Source organism: Motacilla alba, chromosome 11 (genome assembly GCF_015832195.1).
Source record: "Motacilla alba alba isolate MOTALB_02 chromosome 11, Motacilla_alba_V1.0_pri, whole genome shotgun sequence".
In the NCBI taxonomy this organism is placed as follows: domain Eukaryota; kingdom Metazoa; phylum Chordata; class Aves; order Passeriformes; family Motacillidae; genus Motacilla; species Motacilla alba.
Window position 1 is genome coordinate 6,305,142 of NC_052026.1, and position 13,746 is coordinate 6,318,887.

The 13,746-nt window shown below is 38.5% G+C and overlaps 1 protein-coding gene across 26 annotated transcripts in view; it reads right to left on the reverse strand.

Annotated features, from left to right (window-relative positions):
* ZNF536 (zinc finger protein 536) overlaps positions 1–13,746 on the reverse strand; it is a 345,678-nt gene that overhangs the window by 118,525 nt on the left and 213,407 nt on the right. For all 26 annotated transcript variants that reach the window (XM_038148352.1, XM_038148367.1, XM_038148359.1 and 23 more), the window contains 2 exons: positions 12,908–13,060; positions 131–1,711 (listed from right to left, as the gene is read on the reverse strand). In XM_038148352.1, coding sequence (XP_038004280.1) covers positions 131–1,711; positions 12,908–13,060 — 1,734 coding nt within the window. The remainder of the gene's footprint in view (positions 1–130; positions 1,712–12,907; positions 13,061–13,746) is intronic.

Sequence of the window (13,746 nt, forward strand, 5' to 3'; positions counted from 1 at the left end):
TTTGGCCCACAGGGTTTAACATTTAAAAAATTGTATTACTAACAAACATGACTAAGTATATTTAAAGAGCAGCTTCATGATTCTGCACAAGTGTTTTCTGAAATGGTCTAAAAGAAGGTCTAAAACTTACCACACAAGTCAGGTCTCTTGATACATCCACTAGTTGCTGTGCTACTTGCAAGTCCATTAAAGGCTGCTAAGCCATCAGAGCTGTAAGCTCTTAGGACTGACAACATGTTCATCTGCTTCTCCAGGACCTGTGGACCCTGAACTTGTTCGGGTTTCATCACTTCTTGTGCAGTTTCGTGTGAGGAGAGAAGATTCTGACTGTGCCACTGCTTTTCTGAAGCTTGTGGCAGTGGTGATACGAGCCCTTGTGTGGGTTGTGAGGTGACTGCACTTTGTATATTGTCGCCTCCTTCACTGCTTTCTTTATTTAGGGCAGACAACTGCTTATTCATAATATCTGGTTCTGTGTCAATGTCCTCATCTTCAATGTTTTCTTCCTTGGAAGATTCCATATCCTCAGATGAAGCTATGTCAGAAAGGTCATCAATAGCACTTTTATTTACAGAGTCAGAGAGCAGAATATTTGGGTCATCTTCGGATTGTGTTTTTATTTCGGATTCATTACTGGTGCAAGAATTTTGTGTTCCCGTGCCAATAACACCAGGATAAACACCAAACTGCTTATAGAAGTCTGTTGTAAAATTACAAAAAGTGGATTCCATGTGGCTGGGCCAGGCAGCGCTCTTTTGCTCTCCCAGGGTCTCTTTATTTTGTCCTTGGGTCATTTTCTCAGAAGCTGTGTCCAGCTGGCTCAGCATGTTTGAAACTCCTGCCTCCTTGCTGGACTGCACAGAGGAGGGGAGCAAGCTCACTTTGTTCACCGAGGCTGAAGCCTCTCTAGACTGCTCTTTGCTGTTGCCTATGATGTTGTCTTTACGTTTAGCCTTGCCCAAGTGATTGGCTTGGAGGTGCAGAGCCATCAGCTCCATGGATGAAGTTGTAAAGGAACAAAACAAGCAGCCATGCCAAGCAATGTTGTCCTGTACAGTGACAGAGGAACCTGGCAGGGAGGCTGCATCGGGCCTTACCGACAAGTCCAGAGGTTCGTACTGCGACTTTTCTGTTTTCCGCTGCGAGGACTTGCTATTTATCTTCTCCTCACCACCGTCTGAGCCCAGAGCTTTTGCTGAAAGTGGATCTGAGAGAGCTTTGTCCTTCATTTCTTTTTCTTTCTTCAAAGAACTTAGGACAAAGCTGTCCATGAAAGCTTGCAAAGACCCTTGAAAGTTCACACCATTCCCGACCATGTTCTGGTAAGCACGGCCAAGTTCAGAGAAGTGTGTTCCTTTGGAAGATATGTCTGAACCCTTCATATTTTCTGAAGCTCCTTCAGATGACATGCCAACTGCTTGTCCTTGCTGATCTCCAGAAGACAGCATTCCTGACGTCCACTGCTGTGAGACCATGCCACTTCGGAAGTCGATACCAGGGAGTCCCTTGAAGGCTCCTCTCAGTATGTCTGGTCTGATAAACACTGAACTTTTACTGGGTGTCTCATCCTTGTGTTCCTGACTTGCACTCTGCCCAGAGAGGGGTCCTGCTCCGTTCTGTCGCTCCCGATGGTGTCGCTCCAGGTGGTATTTGAGGGATGCAGACTGAGTACCAGCATAGTCACAATGTGGACACTTGTAAGGCTTCTCACCTATAGGTGTGGACAAAGAGGAAAATATAAAGAGAGTTAACTGTACTTTGGGCTATGGATGAGTGGAGAAATTAAAAAATCAGCATTAGCTGCTTAAAAACAAGAAGATCTTGGTACTAATAATTCATTTATTGAAAAGAAACACCTTTAATCGAACACTAATTCTTAAACTGAGTATTTCTCAAATGGGTTTCTAGAATGTGGGGCTATTCAGGAATGACATGGTATCTACACACAATTAGCCATCCTTTTCTTAATCTAACATGTAGAAAACTGTTGTAGAATTAAAAGCTATGATTATGAAAATGAAGCATAACAATTTCAACCACAGTAATCATTAAAAGTACAAGTTTAAAAAAAAGGGAGACAAAGAATGTAACAAATGGATGGTTGCAATATTTTGTGTATACAATTGCTCTAAAATTTGTTTAAATTATACACATGGAAACCATTTTTAAACCTAAAAATTTTATGGCACTGTTACGCAAGACTGAAATGAATGATTTAAGTCTTGCTCTGCAGTAAATCATGGATATAATTAGCAAATGGCATACTGCACAAGTAATTTATCATTATTTGGAGGGCACCATTCCAGAAGGATTCAAAGATCTGCAGACCTACTGCATTGTTTCTAAATAAAGAACTATAAATACAGATTCTATAAAATATTAATATCATTACACTACATAATGATTGCAGCATATAAGAACATATAGTTAAAATAAAAAGTAGTCTGTAAAAAAGAAATTGAGTAATAAAAAGTACAAAATATATTTAGTTTCTGTATTTGAAATCAGTATTAGCTCCTGGTTTTTGCAGTCCTTTAATTTTGTACTAATGACATTTCTAAGGCTCAAGTAGTAAAATGCGTAATTTACCTACCATAAGCACTTTTCTAGGTTTGGCTTGAATAGAGTTTTAAAACATATAAGATGATTTCCATGAATTAAGTAAATATTTGAAGCCCACACTAAACTTTTATTGTTCTTCCTATACTTTCAAAGAGGCAGAAGATTTTACACATATAATAAATATTCACATATAGTCATAAAGACATATCTGAAAAGAATGTACATTTAAGCAAAGGTATCGCTAAATTTTTGCAGAGCATTGTAAGCAATGCAGAACTCTTTCAAAAGAAAAAGTATGGAAATCCTCTCTAAAAGTGACAGCAATCTGAAAGACCTGCAAGCTGTCAATACTGGCAATTGTTACTATGAGGGAGCTCTGCAAGAAGAAGAAACTGTTTTTTCTAGGTAGCTTTTTTTTCCTAAGTGATACAAAAGACAAAGGCAAGCCTCTCCAAATGGTATAATGGAAACATTTGTTTTGAAAACTTCCTCCACAGTAAAAATGCTGTATAATATTATGTAGTTCAGCAAACCAGCTGGAAAGTTATCCGCTTTCAAATAACCTCAAAATCTGCTAAAAACAAAATTGAAAAGCTTTCAAACTTCTGTTATTTAAGCTAGAGGCTCAATTGAAGGGCTGGTAAATACTTGGGAAGCTGCTCCTCTCAATGATGGCAGGAATTTACTGATGAGAGGCGAGCCCAGAACACTCCCGTGGCCAGGGAGGGCTGCACGAGAGCTCACTGACATGAACAGGAGCTGGATCCGTGCTGCAGTCCAGCCAGGGCTGAAGCACCTTACCAGCAGTGGAAATTCTAAATCCATAAAGTAGTCCTAAAGCTAAAGGGTGAGACATGAGAGCTTGATATCAAACCACACCAATCGACCTTTTTAGAGGAGAAAAGCACAGAACCTCAAGCAAGAGGTGCTCAGCAGAGGGAGAGGTAGTGATTAGCATGGTTCATGCTTTAGGTCTCAGTCCACACAGTTTAACAGAAGAAATCAGATTTAAATATTTCAATGGAATTTCTGAGTCTTTCCCAATCACCTAATTAAGCTCTGGGGCTTCACTGATGAGGATCAGGGGCTGCGTTTAGTGGGAGTGGAGCAAAAACAAACAGTTCCTACTGAGCCACAAGCCTGACACAGAACACACCTATCTGGGCTTCCCTGGTCCCAGGTGGGCACCTGAGCATGCACACACCCATCTTTGAGAGAGGGACAAGAGGACAGAGGACACTGGCTGTCTATTTGTTTGCATTTCTGCAGGGCTGTTTGGGAGTGTGCAAACTCTGACAGCTGTGCTGCCAGTCAGAACAGGGCCAGACAGCGATGCTGGGTTTACAGCATCACTGTAGTATTTTTGGAGCTGCTTTCAGTTCTGATGTTCGTCCCACCAGTTACTGCCAGCAGTCACTAGTGACTTCTGACACAACTTAAGTACTTCACATGTAGCATAAGACATAATGAGACTGGTGAAAAACAAGTGCCAGACTCTACAGGGTTAAATACTCTCACTTTTGAATTTTCACTCCTCTTAATTGAAAAGCTCTTCCTCAGCATCCCCTATGCCTTTACGGAAATCTTTAACACAATTATATTGAGCACTTCCTTTTATTCTAACGACAGTTCAGTGTGTTTGCATTGCACATCAAGTGGCACCATCAGAAAGTGATGTCCTAGCATTGCAGGCACTACATCAACTGCTGGAGAACTATTGCAGGGAGAAGGAGAAATTTGTAATATAGTCTGTAGTGATGTTGCCAAAAACATGCAGAAACTGCTTAAAGCAGTATGCATATGTAAGAATGGGTACAAGTTTATAAATGTTAACTGGAGAAAATGCTAGTTCTGTTTTGTATTTCTAAAAGTACCTTTAGTCTAAAGCCCTGGGCACAACATACTCTTATTCTGAATTGCTAAGCCTTGATGTCATTCCATTTTCTGCTCTAAGGCCTCTCCACAGAGCGAGCTTCCTTTCAGCAGAGGAGATCTGCACACAGCTCGCCACCAATGCCATGAGCATTGGACTGAAAGAAGACACTGACTGAGACAGTGTGATAAAAAGTTCAGATCTCTCCCAGCCTTGGTGTGCTGCCTCTGTGGTGCTCCCACCCCTCTCACATGGCTAGAAATGAGATCTAAAGCTGAAGGTCTGAAATGGAACTCAACATGTAGCAACACACTGTGCCACCTTTGCAACACAGGACTGGCCAAACAGCATTGTTCAAAGGGAGCTGTTCAAAACCTCTCTGTTCTCTGCCAGATCCAAGTACTGGCACTGGCTAGTTTATTTCAAAGCACTCTTAAATGCTGCTATTTCAAGGGCAGGCACTGGGAGAAGGGAGTAGGATGGAGTCAATCATCTTTGAATCTTTTTAATTTAGTCTGTCAGTATTTCCTAAATTCAGTAATTGTGCAGTTATTTAGATGCTACTTCATCCATTCAAATTAATAACCAGCTACACCCTGTGTAAGACCCTGTACAAATGACAAAACAGAGTTATAAGCTGCTGTGGGAAAAATCCCAGCCTAACCTCAAACCAGGCCAGTTTCAATGGAAAACCCAAAGGACCACTAATTTTCAGGATTCTATCAGCAAAACGCAGTAGTACATGTCCAAAGAACACTGCAGGGGACAAGGGAGGTATGCTATGATTCTTTTTAGAAGACAACCTGTTTGTGTCTCATACTTTGAGGAAAGGTTTCAGAGAATTCATCCTAGTCTCATGACTACCCTGGTATTATTGCCAAGAGCAGTGTCTGGATGAGTTATTTAACACTTAATATCAGTTCACATAAATTAACGTTGCCATGTAAAGTGAGGGAACATGACTTTTTCAAAATAATCTTCTGCATTCCATATCCAAGAATCATTTTTCATTGTTCACAAAGGCAATGGCCACCCTGAATTTGCTAATTCTCTGGCCCTGCTTGCATGCCTGCAAACTTTTTTACAGTGGAGGAGGGTGAGAGAATATTCCAGCATGTACAACTAACATAACAACAAAAAAACCAAAACAACCAACTTATAGGGAGTACCTTATCTGGGCAGCATAATCACAGTTCTGATCTACTTACTGTTCTGCTTTACAAGACACAAGATATCTCAGAGGAACTATTTTATAACAGGATAAAGTAAAACAATAAAAATTCAATGCTGGTTGTAAAATCTGCACAAAATCTTGGTAGATAACTGGAAACAGACATGTTGCCCAGTAGAAACAGGTCTATTTGTATAGCAGGTTTATAAACCACCCAGCTGTATGACCTATGCAGGAGATCCCCAGTCCTGCTCAGAGCACAATCTGACTCTCCTGGTCAGGGGAACCATCTGCTATGGGCTGTGCAAGGAGACCACAGCCAGATTATAGCTAGATTTACAGATTTGAAAGCCAGAAGGGACAATTGTGATCATCTAGTCTTATCTGTTCTACAACACAAGCCAAAGATCCTCACGCGACAATTCCAGCATCAGAGCGTAAAGACATTTTGAAACAAAACTTGCTTTAGTCTAAACAAATTATGTTTCCACAATGGCAGTGAATAAGACTCCAACATGTCCCTAGGTAAACTGTTTGACTGATTAAGTATTTTTACTGCTAAAAACGTGTGCCTTATTTCTAGCTTGAATTTGTCCAGTATTTCCTTCCTACTACTGAACATTGCTTCATTTTTCCCTGATAGATTGAACAGATTTTTTAAAATTAAAAAGCCTTTTTTCCTGAGGAAGGTATTTGCAGACAGCAAAACAATCACTTCTTCACCTTCTCTCATCCTTGAGTGGAACATCCTTCCCAATTTTTCAGTGTCCTTTTAAATTATGGGCACCCACTAAAGCTTTGATGAAATTTCAACTTGATAGCAATTTTATACAGTCCAAGACTGTGTTTACATCCATAGATTTAGCAATCAACTAACAGCTCATATTCTCTTGCTTCTCTACCACAGTCCCAGGCCCAGTTCATCACCGCCTCTAGTATTTTTTTCCTTTACATGTTGCTGATTTAAAATTCATATTGTTGAAAAGAGCCCACTTGACTAAGTGACTAATCAGTGCCTCCCCATGATTTTTAGCATCTTACCATTTTTGTGCCATTGGTAAATTTTATCAACAGTGATTTTTATATAGTCTTCCAAATAATGATGAAATACCAAATAGAGGGAGCTGAAAGCGCTGCTGTGGAACTGAGAGTTTATGTGCCATTTCATCTCTGTATACTGATTTGGGGATTTTTTTTGTGGTTGTTTTGTTGTTGTTGTTGTTGTTGGGTTTTTTGCTGGGGGGATTTTCACATAGAACAGGCTACTTTTATGAGAAGAAACTTGATAAAACTTCCTTTCATAAAATAAAATTGAAATAAATATGCTACCAATTTTAAATTAGTTAAGCAGTTCATTCTGTAATTTTACCCCAAACTTTTGTCACAGTAGTCCTAATTTCAAGGTCTTAATATTCTGTCTGTTTTACCACTACAAGTGCTCTGGATCTTGCTCTGTGTTCCAAGGCGATTTTTGGGCATTTTTTTCAATGAACTTAAATGATTTGGAGAGCTCTTCAGCCAGGATTTTAAAGATTTTATCTAAAAGTTATTCAGTCTCATTCACTCTAAAAAATATTAAAATGCAGTGGGCTACAGCATAACAGCCTCATTACTTAATGGGAGCATAACTGTGTCTTTGGAAATGCTCATGAAAACCATCATGCTTCTTTCTGAAAACAGAGCAGAAGAGTATTTAGTCTTCTATACCATGGTTGATAATTTCTTATCCATTCTTGTCCAGTATTAGCAAGATAGCAATTGTTTGGCCTGCCACAGAATTTTACTCAATTTTCCATAACCTCCATAGACACATACATGTTTTTACTATTGCTTTTAGTTTCCCTTATCAAATTGCTTTATTTCTATTCATTTAAACTTAGTGCTGTGAGCTTCTTTATTCATTTTTCATCTTTAACATACAGCTTCTTAACAAGCTGTCCTGCACCCCCCACTCCCTTTCCCCACTGAATGCTCCCCTCTCCCTTTTAAATAAGATTTTATGATTTGTCTGTGGATTGTGCCCCTTCTGCTCCTCAGTACAGTGACAGCTTTGCACCGGGGCAAGAACCCCAAACACTTGGAGCCCCATTTACAGTGGGGCTGTGACAGTCACTTGGGGACAATGGGAGTTGCAATTTGACCCCACACATTTCTTGACAGGCTACAGTTTGCTTTCATGCAAAGCAAATGAAATCAAACATCTTATAATTCCAGAGAATACTGCTTAATGGAAATATTGAAAACATTTTCCAGCATTTTTTATTTTACCATTGAAACAGTTATTGATAACCTATTTTATCCATTGTGCAGTAGATATTTTAGAAATGAATTGCTGTATGGTTTAATTAGTTCATTATTATGCCTATTCTTACACAGTAATTTCTTTTATCATTCTAATCATTCACTTCACACTTTTTAAACCAAATGGAATATCAAAGGTTCTGTAGGATTATTTTTGGATCCTGCACATGTTTCACCACACAATTAATCTGTTTGTCAGAAATACTAGTTAACTTCTTCTCTTTACTACTTTTCTTTACTAGTAATTTTTCTCTATTATATAAGATGAAACTATCTATAAAAGGACAGAATTTTGATGTTTTTACTCATTTTATTAAATATTTTTCATTTGTGCACTCTCCATCACCATAAAATATTTTAATTTTTATAAACTTTTATAATTGAATATTTTCCTTTATTTATATCTCATCCGCAATATTTATTTAGTCTTTTTACATGTCTTTACTTAGTTAAAATGCAGAGAGATAAATATGGCTGTTCCTTTGCAGGGAAGATTCAGTACATTAATATAAACTGTACACAATTCCCCCAAAGCATATATATACGTTGTAAACCTGAAGACTTTTTACACAGCTGCTTATTGCTAAACAGTGCCTTGTCCAGAAGGGGACAATCTGTGTCTCTAATTGCTGTCACTGAAGCTGAGATTCATTATGTGACTTTCCCATTAAAATGTGAGCATTAATTTGTATAATGAAATATCACCCACTGCAGTGTTCATTAGCCATGCCCTACTGTATACTGCACATTGTTAGCTACCTAGAAACTGTAGTTAATTTCACTAATGGATATTTCCCTACTTAGTGTTTGGTAGGAAATTTATACTGTAACATTACCTCTTAAACTTTTAAGGAAATTTAAATTCAATCAATTATTTTCAACAAAAGTTTGGGATGTCATTAAGACAGGAGAAAAGGCATGCTGTACGATGTTAAGGATGGGAAATCTGGAGGAATCTAGAGAAATGAAAAGTCCTTTTAGTTCATCTTAGAAATGTAAGAATAAAGGATGTTCAATACCAAAATTGTCTCCTCTTGGAGCACACATACCCATTTTCCTTAATTATTCATATTGCTCATCCCACTACAAGCGCCTTCAGAGAATGGCAACAGGCAGTCTTTTTTTAGGAAGGAAATGTGAATTGAATTCATTTAAAACAGCACCATTTTTACTGTATTTCATCAGTTCATCTAAGCATGGTTTAAAATTGGCTAGTCACATTTCCAAGGGAAAATGCAGTAACACTGTAAATGCATATAATACATCTAATATATGCTAGATGTGTGTCACACGTATCGTAACAGACTCTCAGTCAATGGATACAGCCCTGCCAAGCTTTTTCTTCCTATTCATCTCTTTCTTAGGTTCCTTCTGTTTAGCACAATCCAAACCATCTTTCCTTTGCTCATGCACATTATCCTTTTTTCTTTACTCAAGGGATTTAATTTTGTCTGTCATATTGGGAATTTACCTGAGCATCTAATGACAGCACAAACACAAACTGGTCTATGTCTGCAGTAGCTTCTGAGGGCTAATGCAAGGTGCAGAGAGGTGCTAGAGCCAATCTGAAACCAGCTCCTCCATAATGTGTGCCCTGTCAAAGGCAGGACATAAGAAATTTTAATGTCTTACATTTAACTGTTCCTGCACAGTCCGAAGGTCAGGGCGTGCAATGTAACCCCACACCACTTACTGTGTTTCAGGGGGGTTGAAAGTGCTCAGGAACACAAAGGGGATGCTCAGCTCCTTGAATGAAGGGACCTTAAGTTGCTGCCTCCAGTGGGGCAAAATGACAACTCTAGAAGCGCCTGCATATGGCACATTATAGGTCTGAGATACTCAGGTGGTTTTCACAAAAACTGAGCTTTTTGTGTTACAGCCTTCTCAGCTGTATGAGAAGCTGTCATGTGTTTTATAGCAAGGAGGCTGGCTCCCAAAGTGGGCAGCCCCCCCACCTGCCTGCCAGGCACTGCTGTGCACTGACACACCCTGCCCCTGTCCCTTCCTCTCCTCCCAGAGAGTTTGTGTGAGCTGGGAGGGCAGCACAGCCCATCCCTGGCCTCTGCTCAGCATCAAGAACTCATCTAGGAGGGCATGAAGAGCTCTGTCTGTCCGTTCTAAGACCCAAGGCTCGCAAGTATTTTGGCCTGAAAATCCTTCCTCTCTCCATTCATTCTCATTCTTGGGCTGCCCAAGGGAATTGTCTCACCCACCAACTGTTTTTAGAGCAAGAAGGAGGAGAAACTGATTTCACATAATTATGCCCTTTTCCTCTTACCACATGGGAACAATCAGAAATCATATCTTACTATCTTCCCCTTACAGCTCTTCCTGCCTGAATATCCCTGAGCTAGACAAGAAAAATCCTCTACAGTTGTGTTGGGACAAAATTGAGTGTGCTAAATAAAACTTTAATTTGTTTTTTTTTCACCTTCACAGGCTTATTATGTGATAGCAAACTACACAGAAACCAGGGCTCAGTGTGGAGTAGGTTGCAACCATGAAATATCCAACAGAAAAAAAAGAAGCAACCCAATCCACTGGCTAATTCTTCGAAAACAGAGCACAGCTTCCTCCTCTTGTGCAAGATTAAGCTGCTTCTCCAGCTTTTTTGGGCCAATTGCCACAGAAGCACCTCCTGGCTGGATCAGACTTTGGGTCTGCTCTTGGCACGAGTACCAAACCAAGCCAGTCGTGTGCCTCCAAACACACAGATGTTCGAAGGAACCCGACTTCTGCTGAACTGCTTGAGCTCATCTCTAACAAACAGGTGCTGTGAGAACAAGAACAGTAATTGAGTTAATGTAGTGGAGAAATACAGTAAAGTGTTTTTTATCAGTCAGTTATATGATCCAGGCATATAATAAAGACAGAGTGTGACATAAAAGGCAGGAAACTGTCCCTAAGAAGTATGAGCTAACCAATATTTGCTTAATAACTGGTATCTATTACATCATTTCCACTTACTGCCAAGCAACTTAATTTTTATTTAATAACTCTAGTAATTTGCCAATTTACATTTTTATATTATTTATTAGGATTATTTCCAATATGTAAAACATTGCTTCACTTAAACATACTCATGTCATTATTTACAAATACTTTGTTCTCAACCTAATGGAAATTGATCTTTAACTATTTTAAAATTATAATGATTTTTAAATACATTGTAAATGTTGTTTCCATAGTTTCTTTAAAAAATTTTTTATATTATACAGTTTATTTTTTCATGTTTTAATTTTCTTTAGTCAGTATTAATATGCAATTTTAATGGAATATTTCCATTGTAATTAATTTATTTTCTATTAGTTCTAAGGCACAAATACCAAGTGTATAATCACTGCCATATTTAACATAAGAACAAAGTGCTCACTATATAATAAAACAAAATGAAGAGATGGGTAATCTCATATTACTTTGAAGAATTTTTTTTTTGCCTCTTAAATACTAAAAATGTTAAACTCTTTAACCTTCAGAGTTACGAGATTATTTTCCAATAAAATAATGACAATTTCTTTACTTTTACTACATTGGAAACCACACAGATAGGGTTTTCACCAGGTTTCTGCTCCCCCTGCCCCCTCAAAGCTCAATACACAGAGAATATTCCTGCCTTGCATAGTTTGCAATCCAATCAGACAAAACTACATTAGGGTGCCACATTTTAAATTTCAGTGTGGTATACTCCTACTTCATAATGCAAAAAAGAAAGAACAGAAATACAGTGAACAAATTTTCCCCTTTCAAAAATGATGTTTTTTTTCTTTAAATAATTTTAATTTTCTATTTTTTAAAATCAGGCCTCACATTCCCAAACCCAACATTAAGTGCTATGCACATACATAGGAGAAACATCACTGATGATTTTGGGAAGGGAGGGAAACATTGCTTATCTGGTACTTCAGTGAAATAAAAATTAAAAGAGAAGATTTTCAAGCAGGAGGTATAAGCAGGAGGAATGTATTTCTTCATGCAATTATTTTACCTTCCTATTAGGAAAGTAGCAGTAAAATTCTGAAATTCAATTAAAATAGTTTAAAAAGAAAATTAAAATTATGGGGCCTATCATGTCTGTTTCCAAAAAGAAGTATCCCAAATCTCAAGTTTTAAATATTCTCCCAAGGCCTACCATGACAATTAACACTGGAAAGAAAACAGGATCCTATGGACAATATACAGAATTTCAAAAGATGTCAACAGGACTTGAGGATTGGAACATTTTATGTCAGAATTTAATTATGGATATAGTCTTCTTAAACACATACTGTGTCTCTACATGGACCTTGCCATGCACATATGTACTTTCAAGCAAATGAAATATTAAAATTTGAATGGAATGGCCAGAAATAATTAGTATTGAGAGCAGTCCTCCCAGTGAGAGAAACACCAAAACAAAGTGAGCATACAGCCCAGTAGCAAATCCCTGTAGGGTCAAATGCTGTGATTGTTACTGAAATAAAATATGGGATTTTTTACCGTGGTGCAAAGCATGATAAGTTTTATCACTTACAAGTACTAATTCATGTGAGTTCTAGTGGGGAGAAAAAAAAAAAAGCAGATCCGTGAAGCTGATGCATTCATATGAACAGCGAGAGGTTAAAAATGAGCATGCTAAATGGAACAAAAATAGTAACTGAGGAAAACATACAGAATCCCTAAGCAGATGCTAAGGAAGGCCTTTGAAGCAGTTAGTATAACTAAGTCTGAAACCAATAGGCTTATGCCTATTGAAGGACAAGGGTAATTGAAGGAAACAGTGATGAAGCAGGGAAGGAGACAGAAATAACCTCAACTGGGAAAAGATGATTCTATTAAAGTGGTCTTTATCCAACAACACATTCCTTGTGCTTTTATTTAAGACTGTCATACATCTTTCTCAAAAGACTTTCTCCAACTAATAAGTCCAAATCTACAGTGGGAATTAAGGCTCCTAGGCACAATTTGTGTTAACCCCCACACACACGAGGCTCGTGCCGACAGTGCTCACTTGTTCCTCTCACCTGTGTGTATTCTCAAGTGGACCTTTAAGTGGTGGGATGTTCTGAAAGTTTTTCCACAATATGGGCAGTCTTTCATGGCAGAACCAAGGCTCCTGTCTCTCAGTAAAGCTGGCTGCTGGACTCCTACAGATCTCCCAGCTTCTTCTCCAATGTCTGCAACACAGAAATGTTCTCACATCACTTCAGCACATGTCAGAAGTTGTTCTCACTAAAACTGCTAACACAACACAAAGTTAAACATGTCAATACTACACCTGTCTATTTCATTCTTTAAATCTGACAGAATGCTGACAATTCATGTATTTTCTTGTTATTGTCTTAAATTATTTCATCTTCCCCATCATGATTTTAAGTGGCATATGGTACCTTTATATACTGAATTATACAAGAAAAGAAACAGCTGTGTCAGCAGCTGGTTTGATTTCTTCTTTTGCTTAGTTCCTATTAATTTTTTCTCCAAAAGTTTGAGATTGTTGTTTTGTTGAATCTATTTAATTTATAAGTATTGTGAAAACCTGTAGGCTTTTAGAGGGAAAAAGTTTGCACCAGTATAACAAAACCTCCTAAAACAAGAGAATTGCAGCGACAGGGGGTCCAACAGCCCTGACAAGGTCTACATGCAAAGCTAACCAAGTTCCTCTGCAACATCTCAGCACTGGAATTACAACAGGCAACCCAGAGAGTGGCCTAATATCATGTGAAGAACGATGAAAAAACTGGTCAGATGAGGGGGAATGCCATCTCCCTCTCAGCCGCAGCTCCTGCGTTTTCTCCTTCAGAGTTCACAGCTACACTTATTCTTTGCATCACAACACAATGGGTGAGACTCCAGGACACCT